General features: G+C 42.4%; 1 protein-coding gene across 2 annotated transcripts in view; it reads left to right on the top strand.

Annotated features, from left to right (window-relative positions):
• Positions 1-22,260, top strand: part of kcnh6a (potassium voltage-gated channel, subfamily H (eag-related), member 6a) — a 115,990-nt gene that overhangs the window by 30,171 nt on the left and 63,559 nt on the right. Inside the window, exons 3-5 of one of the 2 annotated variants that reach the window (XM_060902098.1) lie at positions 10,525-10,674; positions 13,511-13,614; positions 13,701-13,923. In XM_060902098.1, coding sequence (XP_060758081.1) covers positions 10,525-10,674; positions 13,511-13,614; positions 13,701-13,923 — 477 coding nt within the window. Of the gene's footprint in view, positions 1-10,524; positions 10,675-11,071; positions 11,222-13,510; positions 13,615-13,700; positions 13,924-22,260 lie in introns of those variants that run through there. The other variant, XM_060902099.1, reaches the window with a different exon arrangement.

Raw genomic sequence — 22,260 nt, 5'->3', positions numbered from 1 at the left:
GAAAGCGCTGTCCACCCTCTTCTACGTAGATGAGCTCACAATATGCTGATGATTGGTGAGGGTTACTCTGATTGACAGGAGAGAAAGAGTATGCCCCTCCCAGAAAGAGAGACAGTATGGCCGATTTTGCTTTCTTGGCTCGCGGCCACATGGGATTCGAGCTCATGATATGGCAATAGGGCAGACATTTTCTGTTGCACCACTAAGGACCAGCTGGGTGTTTACTGCTGTGTCAGAACAAAAAAATACACGTACTGCTATGACACACACACACACACACACACACACACATTTTGATGTTTTCAATGGACCTGTCAGACACACACTGAGAGCTGTGTTTATAAGCCCCAGTCCTAACCCCATTTAGTGTGTGTGTGTGTGTGTTCTAAAGTGGACAGGTGTTCCTTGGTGTAGCAGTGCATTGATAAATTACCATGACAACAGGACTGCTGAAATTCTACCATTCTTACTCTGACCACTGAACTAACACACACACACACACACACACACACACACACACACACACACACACACACACACACACATTTGTCTCACTATCCTTGTGAGGACCTTCCATTGACATAATTATTATTGCAGGTAATTAATACTGTACCAGCACCTAAACTTAAACCTAACCCTAACCTTAACCTCAGTAATGAAAAGGAAACTTTTTGGCACATTTATTAATTATTGATTGATTGATTAGTTGATTGATTGTTTACAAAGCACAACAACAACAATGTCCTTGCGGGGACCATCCAGATGTCCCCACAAGGTCGAAATTGTCAGATTTTATTATCCTTGTGGGGATATTTGGTCCTCAGTAGTATATAAAGACACACACACACACACATACACACAACCTCTCCATTACCTTGTACAGTGAATGCCAGGGACTCTGTAAAATATCTTACTGATATTTATTCTCCCCGCTGTGATGACCTGGCGTCCCATTCAGAGTGTGTTCCTGCCTCGCACCCAGTGTTCCCAGGACTGGCTCTGGATCCACCATGACCTTGAGCAGGATAAAGCGCTTCCTGAAGATGAATAAATAAATGATGACGATGATGATGATGATAATGATGAAGAAGGCTTTATTTGTCGCATGTACATTACAGCACAGTGAGATTCCTTTAGTCATATATCACAGCTTGTTAGGAAGCTGGGGTCAGAGCGCAGGGTCAGGCATGATACAGTGCCCCTGGAACAGAGAGGGATGGATGGATGGATGGACGGACGGATGGATGGATGGATGGATGGATGGATGGATGGATGGATGGATAGATAGATAGATAGATAGATAGATAGATAGATAGATAGATAGATAGATAGATAGATAGATAGATAGATAGATAGATAGAATTTATTCAGGTAAAAATCCCATGCAAATCAGAAATAAAGTAGACAAATACAATACAACTGAAAAACATGAAACTAAACCAAGGATAACACAAAGTGTGAAAAGGCTTATTTCCACTGTGGTCCCAGTGTAGTTTCAAAATGGCAAGAACAAGATAAAGAATAGAGAAGTGTTGGCAGGCAAAACAAACCTCGCCCGGCAGCACTTATTTTATACCTATATGTTGATAATGTTAATATTTCTCGATCATCAGCTGTCAGGTTATAATCCTATGAAAATCCATGACCTTGAGTTTGACATTTCAAAGTCATTCAAGGTCAAAGGTCATGGCAGCAACTGAAAACCCATATGGGACTTCTTATATGTTGATAATGGTAAACATCTGGCTATCATGAACCATTTTAAAGTTATAGCCCTTTGAAAACCCATGACCTTGAGTTTGACCTTTCAAGTTCACTCAAGGTCAAAGATCATGGTGCCAAATGAAAGCCCATATGGCACTTCCTATAAGTTGATAATGGTAAATATCTGCCTATCATCAACCGTTTTCAAGGTACAGCCCACTGAAAATCCGTGACCTTGAGTTTGACCTTTCAGGGTCACTCAAGGTCAAAGATCATGGTGCCAAATGAAAGCCCATATGGGACTTCTTATATGTTGATAATAGTAAACATCTGGCTATCATGAACCATTTTAAAGTTATAGCCCTTTGAAAACCCATGACCTTCAGTTTGACCTTTCTAGGTCACTCAAGGTCACAGATCATGGTGCCAAATGAAAGGCCATATGAGAGTTCCTGTATGCTCATAATAGTAAACATCTGTCTATCGGCAACCGTTTTTGAGTTATAATGGAAAATATGTTATTTTGACCGAAAGGTTGACCTTTCCGGTGACCTTGACCTGATTACCCTGAAAATTTAATCTGGTAATCTACAGACTATTGCCCACCTACTCTGAAAATTTGAAGTCAACCGGTGCAACCGTCTAGACGCTAGATTGTTAACAGACACGCATACACAAACAAACAAACAAACAAATGAAAAGTTGTGCAGAGCATGATACGATACTTGCAAAAATCACAAAGAAACGGAAGTTATGGCCGATTAGGTGTTTTTACAAGATTTGACCTTGACCTTTGACCTTGACCCACCAAAAACTAATGATGTCTTTGTGTGACCTTAGTGAGTTGTCCTGTACATTTTAGTGAAGATTGGTCAAGAAATGACGCTAGAGCACCAACAAACGGACAAAAGGACAGATCAACAAACCACACCGATTACAATACCTGACCCCGCTTACTCCATCGTGGGCGAGGTAAAGCTGGGCATTCACTGTGCGATTTTTGGCCCGATTTTGACACGATTTTCACTCATGCGACTATTTTAGAGATCGGACCGAGTTTTGGCTCAATCGTGCGTCTCGGACCGTGTAGTATACATGGGGTAACGACAAGCGATTAACACCTCACGACCTCCTCACGATCGATCGGATGAAAATCAAACCTGTTTGAAATCCTGAGCATCGCATCCGAGCATCGGATCGTATAGTGTGAGAACAAGAATCGTAAGCTGCGTGCTGTTTACCCCTGCGATTCACTCGTACAGTGTGAGCAGCAGCTGAATACCGTGATTGAAAAAATCGCACAGTGTCTGCCCAGCTTAACTAGATTTAACATCAATGGAATATAAGAATAATACTGAGCGACTTATGTAAAGTACGTTACAGAGAAATTGCAAACTATTTAAAAAGTGCCTTTTAACAGCTTGTCTAAAGCGTTGGAAGGTTTAGGGCCTTGCTCAAGGGCCCAACAGTGGAAGCTTAGCAGTGCTGGGACTTGAACTCTCAACCTTCTGATCAGTAACCACGACTGCCCAAAAGTGATCTCCCTCATAAGGGAACTGAACCCTCATCTTCCGTGTGACAGGGGAGGATAATGTTGCATGAGTGTTTGCTAGCTCACATGCTACCTCAGGAATCACAATAACACTGTTATCTGGGTTGCAAAATAATAATAATAATAATGTATGTCCTGACGCTGTGTGTGTTTTATGTTGGAATGAAACTTGATGTTCGAAGCACCTATCTGAGATTTTACCATCGACACACACTCTTCTGTTTTAGTCAGTATATCATTTCATTTAAAACAGAGAGACAGAAGAGTGTGTGTGTTCAGATGGGGTCTATATTTAGAGTACTTGGTGACCGATTCCAGTGTGTGTGTGTGTGTGTGGCTGAGAGGCTAATCACACTGTTGCATCTGTGGTTTTCCCTCTTCCACTGCCACTCGTTTCTCCTCCATCTTTGCCTCTCTCTTTGATCTCCACTCCATTTGTGATACATTTCGTGTTTTATTCATTTTTTTTTCCGTGATAGTACGCATCTGTCCCTCTTTCCATTTTCCTCACTTTTTATCTCTGTTACTATCTCCAAAACAGCCACTCTCTCCTCCTTTTCAGTCCATTTGTCACTTCCTCTCTCTCGTCGCCTCTTTTTCCATCTCTCTCTCTCTCTCTCTCTCTCTCTCTCTCAGCGTACATTCCTCCCACTGAGTTAAAACAGGTTTCTCTTGAAAATGTGATAGTTTATTCTCTTTTTCACGGAAGGTAGACAAAATGTTCCATTATAATTTATTATTTTTTTTACTGCGTTCTGAGAGGCTGTACAGCTCACACCTCGCACTTTAAGACCTTTTCACACCAAAACGTATTCAATTCGGGGCTCAAATGCCATCTGAAAAGACCTTTCTTCTTTTTTTGTGCTGGTAGTTTTTGATAAAAAAAAAAGATAGCAAATCAGTGGAAGAGAAAACAAAGCGTACTTTTTCAGTCGAGTGCTTGCTGATGTACGGTTTTATTCCCATACGGAAATAGGAATGATTATTATAGACACAGGATACATTTTCGATAAAATAAAAACACGAGTTCTATTCCCTTCTAGCGGGTTTCATTCATTTGGTTTGATAGCATGCAATATTGTTAGCATGTCGCTTATCCTACCTGTATTACGTCACTCTACCCAATGGAGAATGAGCGTTGAATATGGTTTACGATATTGCATGGTTGTTAAGACAACATGATGTCACACTTCGGAGATGTAAAACTTTAGCGCTAGCGAGCGACTGGGAAAATTTGTAAGCAAACATGGCCGCCAGGTTTGCTTTTGTAAATGGGGAGATTTTGAGAGAATTTTGAAAGAGAAAGATGCGTTGAACACCTGAAAGGAATGTGTATGTATAATAATAATAATAATCTCATCTCATTATCTCTAGCCGCTTTATCCTTCTACAGGGTCGCAGGCAAGCTGGAGCCTATCCCAGCTGACTACGGGCGAAAGGCGGGGTACACCCTGGACAAGTCGCCAGGTCATCACAGGGCTGACACATAGACACAGACAACCATTCACACTCATATTCACACCTACGGTCAATTTAGAGTCACCAGTTAACCTAACCTGCATGTCTTTGGACTGTGGGGGAAACCAGAGCACCCGGAGGAAACCCACACGGACAACATGCAAACTCCACACAGAAAGGCCCTTGCCGGCCCCGGGGCTCGAACCCAGGACCTTCTTGCTGTGAGGCGACAGCGCTAACCACTACACCACCGTGCCGCCTAATAATAATAATAATATTGGCTGGCTTTTTTTCATGGTCTTTCAGATATATACCATTCAGCTAGCATGATATTGAACGCGTCATTGAGCTTCTCACTGGATTACGAAACTCAGTGCATCATGTCTTCAGAAGTGATTAGAGTATTGTTTGAAACAGTGGCGAGGAAGTGTGGGCTACACCCTATGTCTAACAGGTTCTTCCTATGAAAAGTACCAGACTTTCGAGGGAACGCTAAACATCTGGCTTATACACTACCGTTCAAAAGTTTGGGGTCACCCAGACAATTTTGTGTTTTCCATGAAAAGTCACACTTTTATTTACCACCATAAGTTGTAAAATGAATAGAAAATACAGTCAAGACATTTTTCTGGCCATTTTGAGCATTTAATCGACCCCACAAATGTGATGCTCCAGAAACTCAATCTGCTCAAAGGAAGGTCAGTTTTATAGCTTCTCTAAAGAGCTCAACTGTTTTCAGCTGTGCTAACATGATTGTACAAGGGTTTTCTAATCATCCATTAGCCTTCTGAGGCAATGAGCAAACACATTGTACCATTAGAACACTGGAGTGATAGTTGCTGGAAATGGGCCTCTATACACCTATGGAGATATTGCACCAAAAACCAGACATTTGCAGCTAGAATAGTCATTTACCACATTAGCAATGTATAGAGTGGATTTCTGATTAGTTTAAAGTGATCTTCATTGCAAAGAACAGTGCTTTTCTTTCAAAAATAAGGACATTTCAAAGTGACCCCAAACTTTTGAACGGTAGTGTAAACCTGCTCACATTAGAAGACACTACACAAACTACAAGGAAATTTCACTGAAGATCATGTGATTGTGATCCAGAGCATTGCGTGTTTGTTTAAAGATTGGTGTCAGCATTTTTGTTTGTCAGTTACCCAGCCCGGGTGCGATGGTGAGGTTTCTGAGCATGCTGAAGCTGTGCAGCTTTCTGTGGTTTAAAGATTTTGGCTAAGATAAGCACTCAATGACTCGCTACTTGTTATCAACGCTAGGCTTGTGGGTCCACTGTAACACGGATGATGAAAATATCAGCGAATACATTTGTGTTAAGATGAAGCTGTATCTGTTGTACACCTGAATGTAGAGCAAACTGTAAATGTCTTGGCGTGTGTACTGGGTGTTGTGTCAGAAATAATATACAGTGTGAGCTGTTTGCGGAAACTAAATAATGCTCGGGTGTTGTGATGCAGCCCTGTTATCAGTTACTCTTATAACCAACAAGTTGACTGTTTTCCTATAACACCACATCCTGAAGTGTTTTATTCCTTTTATACCAAAGCACTTTGTCAGTCATTGCTACATTTCATTTACAACCCCAAATCCAAAAAAGTTGGGACGCTGTGTAAACTGTAAATAAAAACACAATGTGAAGATTGGTAAATCATGGAAACCCTATATTTCACTGAAAATAGTACAAACCAAATTCCAGAAAAGTTGGGACAAAGTACAAATTTTAAATAAAAATGGAATGCAATAATTTACAAATCTCAAAAACTGATATTGTATTCACAATAGAACATAGACAACATATCAAATGTCAAAAGTGAGACATTTTGAAATTTCATGCCAAATATTGGCTCATTTGAAATTTCATGACAGCAACACATCTCAAAAAAGTTGGGACAGGGGCAATAAGAGGCTGGAAAAGTTAAAGGTACAAAAAAGGAACAGCTGGAGGACCAAATTGCAACTCATTAGGTCAATTGGCAATAGGTCATTAACATGACTGAGTATAAAAAGAGCATCTTGGAGTGGCAGCGGCTCTCAGAAGTAAAGATGGGAAGAGGATCACCAATCCCCCTAATTCTGCGCCGACAAATAGTGGAGCAATATCAGAAAGGAGTTCGACAGTGTAAAATTGCAAAGAGTTTGAACATATCATCATCTACAGTGCATAATATCATCAAAAGATTCAGAGAATCTGGAAGAATCTCTGTGCGTAAGGGTCAAGGCCGGAAAACCATACCGGGTGCCCGTGATCTTCGGGCCCTTAGACGGCACTGCATCACATACAGGCATGCTTCTGTATTGGAAATCACAAAATGGGCTCAGGAATATTTCCAGAGAACATTATCTGTGAACACAATTCACTGTGCCATCTGCCGTTGCCAGCTAAAACTCTATAGTTCAAAGAAGGAGCCGTATCTAAACATGATCCAGAAGCGCAGACGTCTTCTCTGGGCCAAGGCTCATTTAAAATGGACTGTGGCAAAGTGGAAAACTGTTCTGTGGTCAGACGAATCAAAATGTGAAGTTCTTTATGGAAATCAGGGACGCCGTGTCATTCGGACTAAAGAGGAGAAGGACGACCCAAGTTGTTATCAGCGCTCAGTTCAGAAGCCTGCATCTCTGATGGTATGGGGTTGCATTAGTGCGTGTGGCATGGGCAGCTTACACATCTGGAAAGACACCATCAATGCTGAAAGGTATATCCAGGTTCTAGAGCAACATATGCTCCCATCCAGACGACGTCTCTTTCAGGGAAGACCTTGCATTTTCCAACATGACAATGCCAAACCACATACTGCATCAATTACAGCATCATGGCTGCGTAGAAGAAGGGTCCGGGTACTGAACTGGCCAGCCTGCAGTCCAGATCTTTCACCCATAGAAAACATTTGGCGCATCATAAAACAGAAGATACGACAAAAAAGACCTAAGACAGTTGAGCAACTAGAATCCTACATTAGACAAGAATGGGTTAACATTCCTATCCCTAAACTTGAGCAACTTGTCTCCTCAGTCCCCAGCCGTTTACAGACTGTTGTAAAGAGAAAAGGGGATGTCTCACAGTGGGAAACATGGCCTTGTCCCAACTTTTTTGAGATGTGTTGTTGTCATGAAATTTAAAATCACCTAATTTTTCTCTTTAAATGATACATTTTCTCAGTTTAAACATTTGATATGTCATCTATGTTCTATTCTGAATAAAATATGGAATTTTGAAACTTCCACATCATTGCATTCTGTTTTTATTTACAATTTCTACTTTGTCCCAACTTTTTTGGAATCGGGGTTGTACAAAGACAAGATATCACATGTTGAAACTGAGAAATTTTATTGTTTTTTGAACAATGTACGGTATGCTCATTTTGAATTTGATGTCAGCAACACGTTTCAAAAAAAGTTGGAACAGGGGCAGGTTTACCACTGTGTTGCATCACGTCTACTTTTAACAACACTCTGTAAACGTTTGGGAACTGAGGAGACCAACTGCTGTAGTTTTGAAAGAGAAATGTTGTCCCATTCTTGCCTGATATCAAGGGAGTAACTTTGATTTTGACATTGGTGGGGACACAAAAGTGATCCAAGGTAGAGCTTCCGAAAGGTGTTTTTTTTTCCATTAGCAATCATAATTTCATGTCATGCAGATCTTATAGGTTAACGAGGGCAGCCGTGGCCTAATGGTTAGGGAGTTGGTCTTTGGATCCCAGGGTTGCAGGTTCAAATCCCACCCTTACCTCTCCATCCATGGCTGAAGTGCCCTTGAGCAAGGCACCTAACCCAACATTGCTCCAGGGACTGTAACCAAAATAGTACCAGTATAGTCGCTTTGGATAAAAGTGTCAGCTAAATGTAATGTCATGTAATGAAAGTCAAGGAGGCAACTTCAGAGTTCTCAGCTTTACTCATGCAGGATGTTAAGGGCTGCAGAAGTGCAACATACTCTCAATTAACATACATCAAGAACACTGAAACACATAACTACAACATGTAAGTACACATAAGTGTTGGTGACTGATACTCAAACATAAACACAAGCAAATTAGTTTACACTGGTTGCTCCTATTTGAAAGAACCAAACACATGCCTACGCCTGTCTGTAACAGAGACAAACTGCTGGCAGATTTCTGTCAGGTCAGTATTCCTTTTCTCTGCAGCTATGCAGTAGCCTAGCTCTGATGCGTCCTGTCACGTTGCTAAACCTGCCTAAGGAGCCGCAGCAATACTTTTATGAAGGGTTTCCATACATCAAAAGGATTTTGTTGAGTTTTTAAAGCTCGACGGAAACCCTGCACTTACATTCTTGACTTTGAAGAAGAATGAACGAATGTCTCGTTTCTTGGGAGGGGGGCCGTCATCCATGATACTCAAGTCAGCATGCGAGTCGTAGGGCAAGCATGCATGGACATCGAAGTCCAGCTCAGTTTGTAGGCTGACGGAGAGTGGGGGGTGCGTGGGGTAGGTCAGGTGTGTACGTGTGAGATACGAGGAGTTGATGGGCGGGTAGTCACGGCTGCTGTGGGAAGTGTGCTGCTTTTACAGCAGATGGAGTTGCAGCTGGGATAGCCAACCATGTAAGTTAGCGAAAAACAGGTAGCTAATCAGAGAATGTATATCTACGTTAGAGGGGGGATTATTAGCAGTGTCATACCTTTAACCCTTTGTGTGCCATATAATCATTGCTCAGGTTAGGACATCAGTTTTATTGATCATGATTACACAGTAGCGGCTGAATATTGGTAGGGACACGTCCCTAGCGTCCCTACCCAAAATTACGCCCTAGCCTGATATACAATTTCAGTTTCTCAACAGATCGGGGTGTCCTTTGTCATATTTTTGGTTTCATAATGTGCCAGATGTTTTTTAAGGGAGATAGGTCTGGACTGCAGGCAGGCCAGTTTAGCACCCGGGCTCTTTTACTACAGAGCCATGCAGTTTTAATATGTGCAGAAAGCAGTTTTGCCTTGTTGAAAGAAGGAAGGCCTTCCCTGAAAAAGATTTTGTCTGGATGGCAGCATGTTGCTCTGAAACGTGTTTACTGTATATCATTCAGCATTAATGATGCCTTCCCAGATGTACAGGCTACCCATGTGATGTGCACTAATGCACCCTCATACCATCACAGACGCTGGCTTTTGAGCTGTGTACTGATAACAAGCCGGATGGTCCCTCTCCTCTTTAGCCTGGAGGATGTGGTGTCCGTGATTTCTAAAAAGAATTTCTACTTTTGATTCGTCAGACCTCGGGACATTTTTCCACTTCGCCTCAGTCCATTGTAAAAGAGCTTGGGCTCAGAGAAGGTGGCGGTGTTTCTGGATATTTGTTTATATCTGGTTTCTTCATTGCATGGTGAATGAACATGAACTTGTGCCAAGTTGTTTTGAAACATGTTGCTGGCATTGTACCTCACACAGTACTTTAAATCATTTATAATTACACTTAATGTTGCGGAACGTCCTTGAGACCAGTTAGTCATTGCTACTTACAGTATGTTATAGCAGCTGTAAACATTCCTTCTCCAGATGTTATTTTCTCTCTTATGACTTGTCATGTCATGGACAACCTGGAAAGTGTAAAGTCTTGTGGCCTAACTGTCGTTATAGCACTGACACTGGAGACTCCTTCCACAAATGTTAAATAAACGTCTAACAGAAAACGTCATCTTATAAACAATTATACATCTTTTGTTAAACAACATTTTTAAAATCTGTTTATTATTAAGCTCAAATTTTGACAAACTCTGTCTCTCCCTCTCTCTCTCTCTCTCTCTCTCTCTCTCTCTCTCTCTCTCTCAGGAACATGTCGGCCATGTTTGATCGACGTAATTCCAGTGAAGAATGAGGAAGGCGTGGTCATCATGTTCATCCTGAACTTTGAGGAACTTCTGGAGCCTGCGTTAAAAATGGGCTTCAGGCAGCGAGTCTCACAGGGCTGGATACGCTCAGGTGTGTGTGTATGTGTGTCTACTGCATGTGTGTTTTTATTTTATTGTCAATAGGCCATTTAACATCCTGGATATAAGTGCTTCTGTATTTTGGTTAAAATATGGGTCTGTGTGTGTCGTGTTGTGTGTGTTTGTGTGAAATTTCTTGGCTGAAACTGAAAACTCTTGCGTGTATTACATCAGGTTGTATTTTACTTGAGAAAATATTTAACGAAGGTGGTGCCTGTGTGTGTGTGTGTGTGTGTGTGTGTGTGTGTGTGTGTGTGTGTGTGTGTGTGTGTGTGTGTGTGCCTACAGTGCATGCATAATTTTGAGTGTGTATGCATTTGAGGTTTGTACATGAACACATTTTAACTTCTTCAGGTTCCTGAGCAAGCTTAATTTTATTTTCCTTTTCATTTAAGGCCTTAAGTGGCATGAAAAAGTTCAGACGTCTTAAATGTTTTCATTTTACTGAAGACTTAATTATAGATTGGATTCTGAGTACATGATATCGGAAATAAAAACAGGATGATCATGACTACAAGAATCTGCAAACTCCAAATAAGGTTATATCCTTCTTCTTCTTCTTCTTCTTCTTCTTCTTTGTGGTCTAGACATGATTTTAATTTCATATTAGACTAATAATTTGACTACTCTTTCAATGATATTTACATATTTAGATCAGTGAATACTTAAGTGAATGTAAATGCACACACACACACACACACACACACACACACACACACACACACACACACTAGTACATACAGTGTTTCAGTGCTGTGTGTGTGTGTGTGTGTGTGTGTGTGTGTGTGTGTGTGTGTGTGTGTTAGTGACCTCAGCACTCAAGGAATGCCTCTTGCCTCAACAGTAGGAGGTATAAATAAGATAACAGGCATTATTCTATCCACATTCGCTGGATATGAGCAGTCATGCGCTCTGATTGGCTACTCTACTACGAGGATATCGGCTCATATACCGTGAGTAGAGAAAAACAAAATGGCAGAGCGTGTTGCTGAACCAACCGAGGACGAAATATAAACTCTACTCGAAAACAAAACCCTCAAAAAATACAACCCCCCCAAAACAACAAAATATAGAATAAAAGTATTTGATGGTAAGAATGTATCTTTTTTTATTTTTCAAGAATTATTATTATTATTATCGCATTTTTCACAAATTGCTCCTGTCATTTCAGCACTTTGTTTACATTCTAAGCGGAAATGATTTTGTCGGACGTTTTGTATAAAGTTTTTATTTATCAAATTTGCTAAAAATAAATGTTTCTCAAAATCCAGTGAATGTGGATAGAATAAAACAGTTATTCCACTCAATCTGGTCGTACATGGGTTATAGTCGCGATGAGCTCATGTACGACTCGATTTCATGGAATAACTGTTAATTTTTCTATCCGCATTCACTGGATATGAGCAATCGTGCACTCTGATTGACTACTCTACTACTAGGATATCAGCTCATATACCGTGAGTAGAGAAAAACAAAATGGCGATGCATGTTGCTGAACCAACTGAGGGCGAAATAAAAACTCTACTCGAAAACAAAACCCCCAAAATTGTTATCAAGTATTTAAAAGAAACAGAAATAGCTAAAAGAATATAGTTTTCCCCTCCCCCAATATCTCCTGTTCCACACTCCAGCCCAGTTGGTGGCGGTAACACACCTGGCAGTTTTTGGCGATTGGTTTGCCAACCACCAAAAAACACTAAAGAAGAAGAAGAAGAGGAGGAAAACCCTAAAAAATGCAAAAAAAAGCGCAAGAAAATATGGAATAAAAGTATTTGATGGTAAGCTCCATGCCTCGTCAGCTATCAGCTCATGTATGACTCGATTTTGTGGAATAACTGTTAATTATGTAAGAGACTAAAAGGAAAACTGTTAACGATGAACAACAGAGGAAGGATTTAAACACACTGTGGTAATGACTGGGAAATGTCACGCTCCGCTGACCAGGAACTAGACAGTCAAACTCAGGAAAACAAGCCTTCCAGACTGACTGTATGTCTGTAGGAGGGTCAAGACAGGAAGATGATCAAAAGCAGACATGTGAAGACACACACACACACACACACACACACACACACACACAAGCCAGACATCAAACGACCAAAAGCAACAGCAAAGGGAAACAGATTTACAGACTGATTAAAGTGAGCTGAAAATCCAGTGAAAGGGATTCGTTGGAATGAATGCGGGGTGATAAATAGCATGATGTGTCTCATTTCCCACTGGACTGCTACAGAGATCTGGACAACTTCTTAAATATCTTTAGCTCTGGATGGTCACAATACAGCCAATCAGAGGGTTGTATTTAAAGGTGTGAAATCTTTATTGGCTTTAAGGGAAAAACGGTGAATTACAAATCCGTAAGGGTCATTTTTGTCTCATCTCATCTCATTATCTCTAGCCGCTTTATCCTTCTACAGGGTCGCAGGCAAGCTGGAGCCTATCCCAGCTGACTACGGGTGAAAGGCGGGGTACACCCTGGACAAGTCGCCAGGTCATCACAGGGCTGACACATAGACACAGACAACCATTCACACTCACATTCACACCTACGCTCAATTTAGAGTCACCAGTTAACCTAACCTGCATGTCTTTGGACTGTGGGGGAAACCGGAGCACCCGGAGGAAACCCACGCGGACACGGGGAGAACATGCAAACTCCACACAGAGAGGCCTTCGCCGGCCCCGGGGCTCGAACCCAGACCTTCTTGCTGTGAGGCGACAGCGCTAACCACTACACCACCGTGCCGCCCCGGGTCATTTTTGTTTATAAGACTAATGACTAAATTAAGTACTGGGCAAATGAAACCTGCTGTGTGTCTATTTTCCAGCTCAGAAACGTAAACTGAGGCTGAGAATGCCGTCTTTACGGGTCACACGGCAACCTGCTTACCCTAAAGACCAGTTTGAAGGAGTCGTTGTGGACTATCTACAGGTACACACACACAATTCTATTACACTCTACCTCATATCCATATACAACACCTTTCTTATGCTCTCTCTCTCTCTCTCTCTCTCTAGCCGCCTGGTAAGGATGTGGCTCTGAAGAGTTTCCCTGTGCCATGTAAAGAGAGCTCCCTGCAGTGTGAGACGCAGGCTCTGATCCATCAGGAGCATTCGTTCACCTCCAGTCTGGAGCCCGGCAGCCCTCAGGCCTCCCACACACACTCCCGAGAGAGTGTACACAGCCTGCGGCGCGCCTCCTCGCTGCATGACATCGACGCCATCAGGGACCAGTGCAGCGGTCAGTTGTAGTGTGTGTGTGTACGTGTGTGTGTGTGTGTGTGTGTGTACACGTGCTCTGGAGTTTTCCTTCATATTATTCATGGTACAGTTTACACAAGATATTGTAGACTTGCATGTCCTAGAGATAATCATCTTGGCCAGAATTCACTAATGATCATCTTCAGTGCTTTATCCTGGTCAGAGTCACAGTGGATTCAGAGACCATCATTGGTGTGAGGGACTCGGGATGGGACGCCAGTCCATCCACACACATGTTACATTCATTACATTACATTACATTACAGGCATTTAAGAGATGCTTTTATCTAGAGCGACGTACAACATACCCAGGGGGTTAGGTGCCTTGCTCAAGGGCACTTCAGCCATTCCTGCTGGTCCAGGGACTCGAACCAGCAACCTTTTGGTCCCAAATATGCTTCTCTAACCATTAGACCAGCCCTGTTCACATTCATCATCATCAATCAGCTGCAGATCAAGTGACCACAAAGTTTCTCCATCGTACTCTGTCCTCAGCAAGTTTTACGACAGCATCTTGGTCTAGTACGTTGTCACTGTCTCCCAGCAGCCTCTGGATGGATATAACAAAAACTTTGTCGGTCAGGTTTCCTCTTGCCATGCGGTGGGCAGTAAAGGGCATACCTCCTACTTGGTTCTTCCTCTGGCATTCTTAAGATATGGCCTAGGAACTGGAGTTGTTGTGATCTTACAAGCTGTATGAGAGGCTCTGTGTTGGTCATCTCCTGGTGTTTCTGACACATTCGCGTTACCTAGAACCAATCATAAGTCCATCTAAGACCATGTTTTTGGGTGGGATGTAGGATGAACCTTGAGAATCCACACAGACCAAAGCTCAGGATCAAACTAGAGACCCTGGTTGAGTTACGAGGCAGCAATACTACCTGCTCTACCACCATCAGTAATTCATCCATTATCTGTAGCCGCTTATCCTGTGTAGGGTCACGGGCAAGCTGGAGCCTATCCCAGCTGACTATGGGCAAGAGGCGGGGTACACCCCGGACAAGTCACCAGGTCATCACAGGGCTGACGCACAAAGACAAACAACCATTCACACTCACATTCATACTTACGGTCAATTTAGAGTCACCAGTTAACCTAACCTGCATGTCTTTGGACTGTGGGGGAAACCGGAGCACCCGGAGGAAACCCACGCGGACACGGGGAGAACATACAAACTCCGCACAGAAAGGCCCTCATCAGTCACTGGGCTCGAACCCAGAACCTTCTTGCTGTGAGGCGACAGTGCTGACCACTACACCACCGTGCTGCCACCATCAGTAATGTTTTTGGCCAAAACAATGTTACTGTTTTCGAGAAGACCAAAACTAGCAAGGAGAAGAAGAAGAAGCCTTTATTTGTCACATATATATTACAGCACAGTGAAATTCTTTTTCTTCACATACCCCAGTTGGTAGGAAGCTGGGGTCAGAGCACAGGGTCAGCCATGATACAGCTCCCCTGGAGCAGAGAGGGTTAAGGGCCTTGCTCAAAGGGCCAACAATGGCAGCTTGGCAGTGCTAGGACTTGAAATCCCAACCTTCTGGGGTGGGTTTCCCAAAAAGCCTCTTAACACTAAGAGCATCTTAACTAGGAGAGAGAGTGTTCATTGTGATGCTCGCTCTACCATTTAACAATGATCTTTGTGCTATGATACTTTTGGGAAACCCACCCCTAATCAGTAACCATCACTAGCCAAAACTGAGTTCTCCCTCATGAAGGAATTGAACCCTCATCTTCCACATGACAGGGGGTGATAATGTCCACTATATCCATGTTGCGTGATTGTTTGCTAGCTCACATGCTAGCTCAGTAATCACAGTAACACTCTTATCTGGTTAGCTAGGTTGAAAATAAATAATACCAAAATAATAATAATATTAATAATATGTACTGAAGCTGAACCAGGCAAGTTTGTAACAGTTCCAGTTGGTGTCCACTTTTTTTAATTTGCGCTAGTAGCTGTAACGCAAATTGTTACTCTCACTCAGGATCTTTTTCTACTTCTTCTTCTTATTATTATTATTATCCTAATGTTTTTTAGGACACTATTTCTCTCTCAGTTTTCAACCCATCCCCAAATTTCACATGAAAAATACCTCTGGGCTGAATTACGTTGTTATGACTTTTGGTGCTGATCTGGATCACTGAACCAGAATGATCCATAAATAACGGTCTTTTTTCCTCACTAAGCGTCATTCTCTATCTCTTACCATTACGGATCCATAGGGTACAGTGACCAGACGTCCCGGTTTGTAACAGCGAGCACAAATCACTGTGACTTTAGTCACAGTATCCATCTTGTTTATTATTGCCCTAACAGGACATTATGGATAGTGGACATTTTCAGACGAGTAGCTTTTTTTTTTCTTTTTTTCTTTTTTATAACCATTCCCGGGCGGCACGGTGGTGTAGTGGTTAGCACCGTCGCCTCACAGCAAGAAGGTCCGGGGTTCGAGCCCCGTGGCCGGCAAGGGCCTTTCTGTGTGGAGTTTGCATGTTGTCTGCGTGGGTTTCCTCCGGGTGCTCCGGTTTCCCCCACAGTCCAAAGACATGCAGGTTAGGTTAACTGGTGACTCTAAATTGAGCGTAGGTGTGAATGTGAGTGTGAATGGTTGTCTGTGTCTATGTGTCAGCCCTGTGATGACCTGGCGACTTGTCCAGGGTGTACCCCGCCTTTCGCCCGTAGTCAGCTGGGATAGGCTCCAGCTTGCCTGCGACCCTGTAGAACAGGATAAAGCGGCTAGAGATAATGAGATGAATGAGGGATTTTGTTTTTCTCTGAATAAATTTTTCAATTAAAGGTTGGATTTTTCTCATTTCTTTCAGTGTGAGATGAAGCGACTTCACCAGAAGGTGGACTTTTTTTTTTTTCTCCGAACCCTTTTACTAATCTATAATCTACAGTGTCAGTAATCACGGAGGGCACTGTATGACATTATAGTCACATTCAAATGCTCTCATCTCATAATAACAACATTTCTAACAGGACCTGAAGGCTGCATCAGGGTAGTCATGGAGCTTGTTGCTGAGCAGGGTGATGAGGGAGAAGCTGGATACAGCGCTGACCTCACAGCCTCCTGCAGCTGTACAAAGTAGTCTGGGATGAAAGGTGTTCATTAAGGCTGATTAGGGGTTTCGCACCAGCTCAGAGGCCATTTGAGCGTCGCTACATCACAGGAGCACAACGGAAATCTGATTACCGCACAGAAGCGACAGTTGTTTTTTTTTTTTTTTTCCATATGTGCAAGCTTCTGGAAATATGAGAAATAATCAGGAAAAGCACAGAGCACTATCTGTGCAGTGTATAGTGTAATCACTTAAGATTATGTATTTTGGGTCCATAGTGTCGCAGTGTGAGGAATAGGAACCATGTTAACGTTCCATAAGGAATAATAAGGAACACTAAGGAACAAGGCTTCCTGAACTCTGAACACGTGAAACAATCAGGACCTTTGTACGCCAATGATTACCGAGAGAAAGAGAGAGTGAGAGTGAGAGAGTGTGTCGGTGTAGTTTGGCAGTTCATGCACCCAGTGTCTGTTTATATAAGTAGTAGAAGGACAGTGGGTCCAGGTTGGCACATCTCAGTATATTTGTGTGTATGACTCACATAAATTTGCATTTAATATTTAAATATTTATCTGCGTACCATATGTTTTTGCTTGTGTGGTACTTTCTAGACTGAATGTATAAGAAGTGAAAATGATACAGCAGGCCTGTTAAGTGTATCAGAAGGGTGAAATGGCAGAAATCTCATCTCTCATCTCATTATCTGTAGCCGCTTTATCCTGTTCTACAGGGTCGCAGGCAAGCTGGAGCCTATCCCAGCTGACTACGGGCGAAAGGCGGGGTTCACCCTGGACAAGTCGCCAGGTCATCACAGGGCTGACACATAGACACAGACAACCATTCACACTCACATTCACACCTACGGTCAATTTAGAGTCACCAGTTAACCTAACCTGCATGTCTTTGGACTGTGGGGGAAACCGGAGCACCCGGAGGAAACCCACGCGGACACGGGGAGAACATGCAAACTCCGCACAGAAAGGCCCTCGCCGGCCCCGGGGCTCGAACCTGGACCTTCTTGCTGTGAGGCGACAGCGCTAACCACTACACCACCGTGCCGCCAATGGCAGAAATATTTATTGCAATATTTGAAGATTTCATGGTACATTATAAGCAGAATGTCTTCTAGGTTTGCTGTTATGCCCCGTGTCCAAAATCGCTCCCTACTCACTGTACAGTGGACTATATAGCGAGGACGCCATTTTGTAGTGCTGTCTAAATGTATAGTGAGAATTATTACACCCTACAGTATATAGTGCACTCAAAGTATCCCACAATGCATCACGAAAAGTAGTGTACAACCGATGGTCACTAACCAAGCAATATATCATGCATTGCGGTCGCGCTGAAAGAAATCAAATCAAAAGCCTCGAATTTGATTTAATAAAAGGCAGCGGCAAAGAAGAAAGTATTCAGCCTTGATTTAAAAGAACTGAAAGATGCAGCAGACACAAAGTACTTTGTAGTGATTAATGTGGGAAATACGCTCAGTGTAATATGGATTTATTACAAAAATACATGCATGTATTTTTATTATTTTGAAAACCCACCAGCCGACCGATCTGGCATGGTTTAATTTTGTGACAGTAATGACGTAAATAACAGCGTGACAGAGTAGTGTCCGAAAGTGTTTTTTCATTTTATCAACGAGCTCACTCACTATATCGTCCTCTATATAGAATTCCCTAGATAGTGAGTAGGGAGTAGTGAATGAGTGAGTGATTTCGGACATAGGGTTAGTCAAGGTTGTAAAAATACCGACAATACCCTCAGTATCTCAGGCAAGCTTTTTATGATGATGATGATGATGATGATGATGTTCATCAATAGTGTTAGCGAAGGCCAATGCTAGCTTACCCATGAGTCAGTGCCGTCAGGGCAGCAGTGAAGTCACCTTCCAGCCGGTGTAGCGTTCATCAGTAGTGTTAGCAAATGCTAATAAAGCAGTCAAGCCAGTGCTATCTGTCAAGAGCAAGTAGCACAGGCTAACAACCGAGAAACTAAGATTTCTGTCTCCAGACTCTTCTTCCATGCTGAACACTCGCTACAGTATTTTTCACTCAGACTTCAGTATGATATACTTGACTATGAGTGAAAAATACTGTGGCAAGCGTGTGTGGAAGAAGAGCACGTAGCACAGGCTAACAACCTGAAGAGAATATAAATACAGAGGGTTTACAAAGTTACAGTGTACAGAGCTATACTTTCTGCTGAAATTCAGTCAAATGCTGCAGAACTGATAGGACAATGCTTCACATTACAGATGTATAATGACCCAAAACGTACTGTGAAAGCAGCTGGCTATCGAGAGCAAGTAGCACAGGCTAACGACCGAGAAACTAAGATTTCTGTCTCCAGACTCTTCTTCGACACTGCACGCTCATGACAGTATTTTTCACTCAGACTTAAGTATTCATTTCCCTCTGTAATTTACTGAGTTACTTTTAAAATCAACATCGACAACTACACACAACGGAGTGACCTGGCAGCCAAAATTCTCTCAAAATCTTCCATATTTAACGAAGCAAACCTGACAGCCATGTTTGTTTACAAATTGTCACAGTCACTCGCACGCGCTGAAGTTTTACATCTCCGACGTGTCTCTTTTCCAGTTTTTCAATGTCCGTTGGTATGTTTTTCTCTTGTAAATATGCGTGAAGCATATCTACTGAAGGTTTGGTAGCCTTTCAGGTGTTCAGCACGTCTTTAGTTTCAGTTTTCAGTTTATTTATTTAGTGCTTAATTATAGCATAGCTAATCTTAGCACTGGATTAGCCTCGTCATTCTCTTTCCCGGCGGACAAGCAAATTCTTCTGCACATGCACAGCAGAAAAGTTTTGTCACTGGATATTCGCATGAGCTCCGATGTGTGACATCATGTTGTCTTGACAGCGTGCAATATTGTAACAATATTGCATGTTCATTCTCCATTAGGTAGAGTGATGTAATACACGTAGGATAAGCGATATGCTAACAATATTGCATGCTATCAAACCAAATGAATGAAACCCGCTAGAAGGAAATAGCTTTTATTCCATCAAAACAGTGTCCTGTATGTATAATAATGCATTTTATTAGCATTAATATAGAGATGATTATAGAAAACCTGTGCTGATTGATCAATAAATTCGAACTATTTCTCGATAATCACCTTGAGCGACTCAGCAAAATGGCAGCCAATCGCTTCATCACTGTAATGAGGAAGAATTACAAATGATAAAAGAAAATGCTGTTCCTAAAAGCACTAAAAATGCTACGAAGTTTGGTCTAAAACTATTCAAAGGTAAGGTGGGATTGTGATTAATTTTATCGATTTCAAAACAATGTATTTCATGTGACTCGGCGTAGATAAGTGACACAAGCCTGCGCCACGCCGTTTTTGCATTGCTTTTGAAGTTTGAAATAAATTATTATTTTTTAAAATAATCACCTGTGTAGAGGCGGCACGGTGGTGTAGTGGTTAGCGCTGTCGCCTCACAGCAAGAAGGTCCGGGTTCGAGCCCCGGGGCCGGCGAGGGCCTTTCTGTGTGGAGTTTGCATGTTCTCCCCGTGTCCGCGTGGGTTTCCTCCGGGTGCTCCGGTTTCCCCCACAGTCCAAAGACATGCAGGTTAGGTTAACTGGTGACTCTAAATTGAGCGTAGGTGTGAATGTGAGTGTGAATGGTTGTCTGTGTCTATGTGTCAGCCCTGTGATGACCTGGTGACTTGTCCAGGGTGTACCCCGCCTTTCGCCCGTAGTCAGCTGGGATAGGCTCCAGCTTGCCTGTGACCCTGTAGAACAGGATAAAGCAGCTACAGATAATGAGATCACTTGTGCATTTATACTAAAATAATTATCCGCCTCAGGCTCAGTGAATATCAGTGAATAACAACCTCGACTTCATCTCCGCTATTATTCACTGATACTCACTTCACCTCCAGCGAATAATTGTTAAATAGTCCTACAGCTTCAGAAGTGTACATATACATATATATAAATAAATAAAACTAATATACTTTTTCAGCTATTTAGGGATGGAGATATACAGTTGTGGTCAGAAGTTTACATACAGTGACATGAATGTCATCTTGGATATGAATGTCAGGGCAATATTTGGGCTTTCAGTAATTTCTTTGAACTGTTCTTTTTCTGTGGCAGAATGATTGTACAGCATACATCTTTAATAAAAAAAAACACTAAAATTTGGTGCACAAGTTTTAATTTTCTTTGGGTTTTCTGAAATCAACACAGGGTCAAAATTATACATACAGGGTTGAAAATTTACATACACTCACTTAGATGATTAATTCAGAGGTGCTGAAACTTCCAAAATGTCTCTTATCTTGCCAAGGCCGAGGTCTCTTAACTTCCTGTTAGTGATCATGATTGATAGCTTCTCTGTGCCTTCATAAAAAGGGGTTTGTTTACAGCACTCATTGGATTGACCAGCACACAGTAAAATGGGAAAGTCCAAGAAGCTCAGTGGAGATCTGAGAAAGAGGATCGCAGATATACACAACTCCGGGATGTCTCTTAGAGCCATTTCTAAACAACTGCAAATTCCAAGATCTCATCTCATCTCATTATATCTAGCCGCTTTATCCTGTTCTACAGGGTCGCAGGCGAGCTGGAGCCTATCCCAGCTGACTATGGGCGAAAGGCGGGGTACACCCTGGACAAGTCACCAGGTCATCACAGGGCTGACACATAGACACAGACAACCATTCACACTCACATTCACACCTACGCTCAATTTAGAGTCACCAGTTAACCTAACCTGCATGTCTTTGGACTGTGGGGGAAACCGGAGCACCCGGAGGAAACCCACACGGGGAGAACATGCAAACTCCACACAGAAAAGCCCTCATCGGTCATGGGGCTTGAACCTGGACCTTCTTGCTGTGAGGCGACAGCGCTAACCACTACACCACCGTGCCGCCCTAATTCCAAGATCAGTTCAAACAATTGTATCCAAGTTATTGTGAGGTATAGTCACTTTGCCAAGCCACTTTGCTTCAAGAAAACCCAAATTGTCACCCTCAGCTGAAAGGAAATTGGTTTGGATCGTCAGGAACAACCTGGGAACCACCATGGCACAGCCTTACCATGAACTGGAAGCTGATTGATCACTGTCTACAGTTCAGATCACCATGGACTAAGAGGCTGCTGTCCAATAAATAACCTTCTGCTCCAAAATTCAAGCTTCCCTTCCCTTCAAGCTTAACTAAAGTTTGAAGCTGACCACACAGACAAAGAAAAAGCCTTCTG

This window comes from Neoarius graeffei, chromosome 20, assembly GCF_027579695.1.
Source record: "Neoarius graeffei isolate fNeoGra1 chromosome 20, fNeoGra1.pri, whole genome shotgun sequence".
Taxonomy (NCBI): domain Eukaryota; kingdom Metazoa; phylum Chordata; class Actinopteri; order Siluriformes; family Ariidae; genus Neoarius; species Neoarius graeffei.
This window is presented reverse-complemented; position numbering and strand designations above follow the sequence as displayed.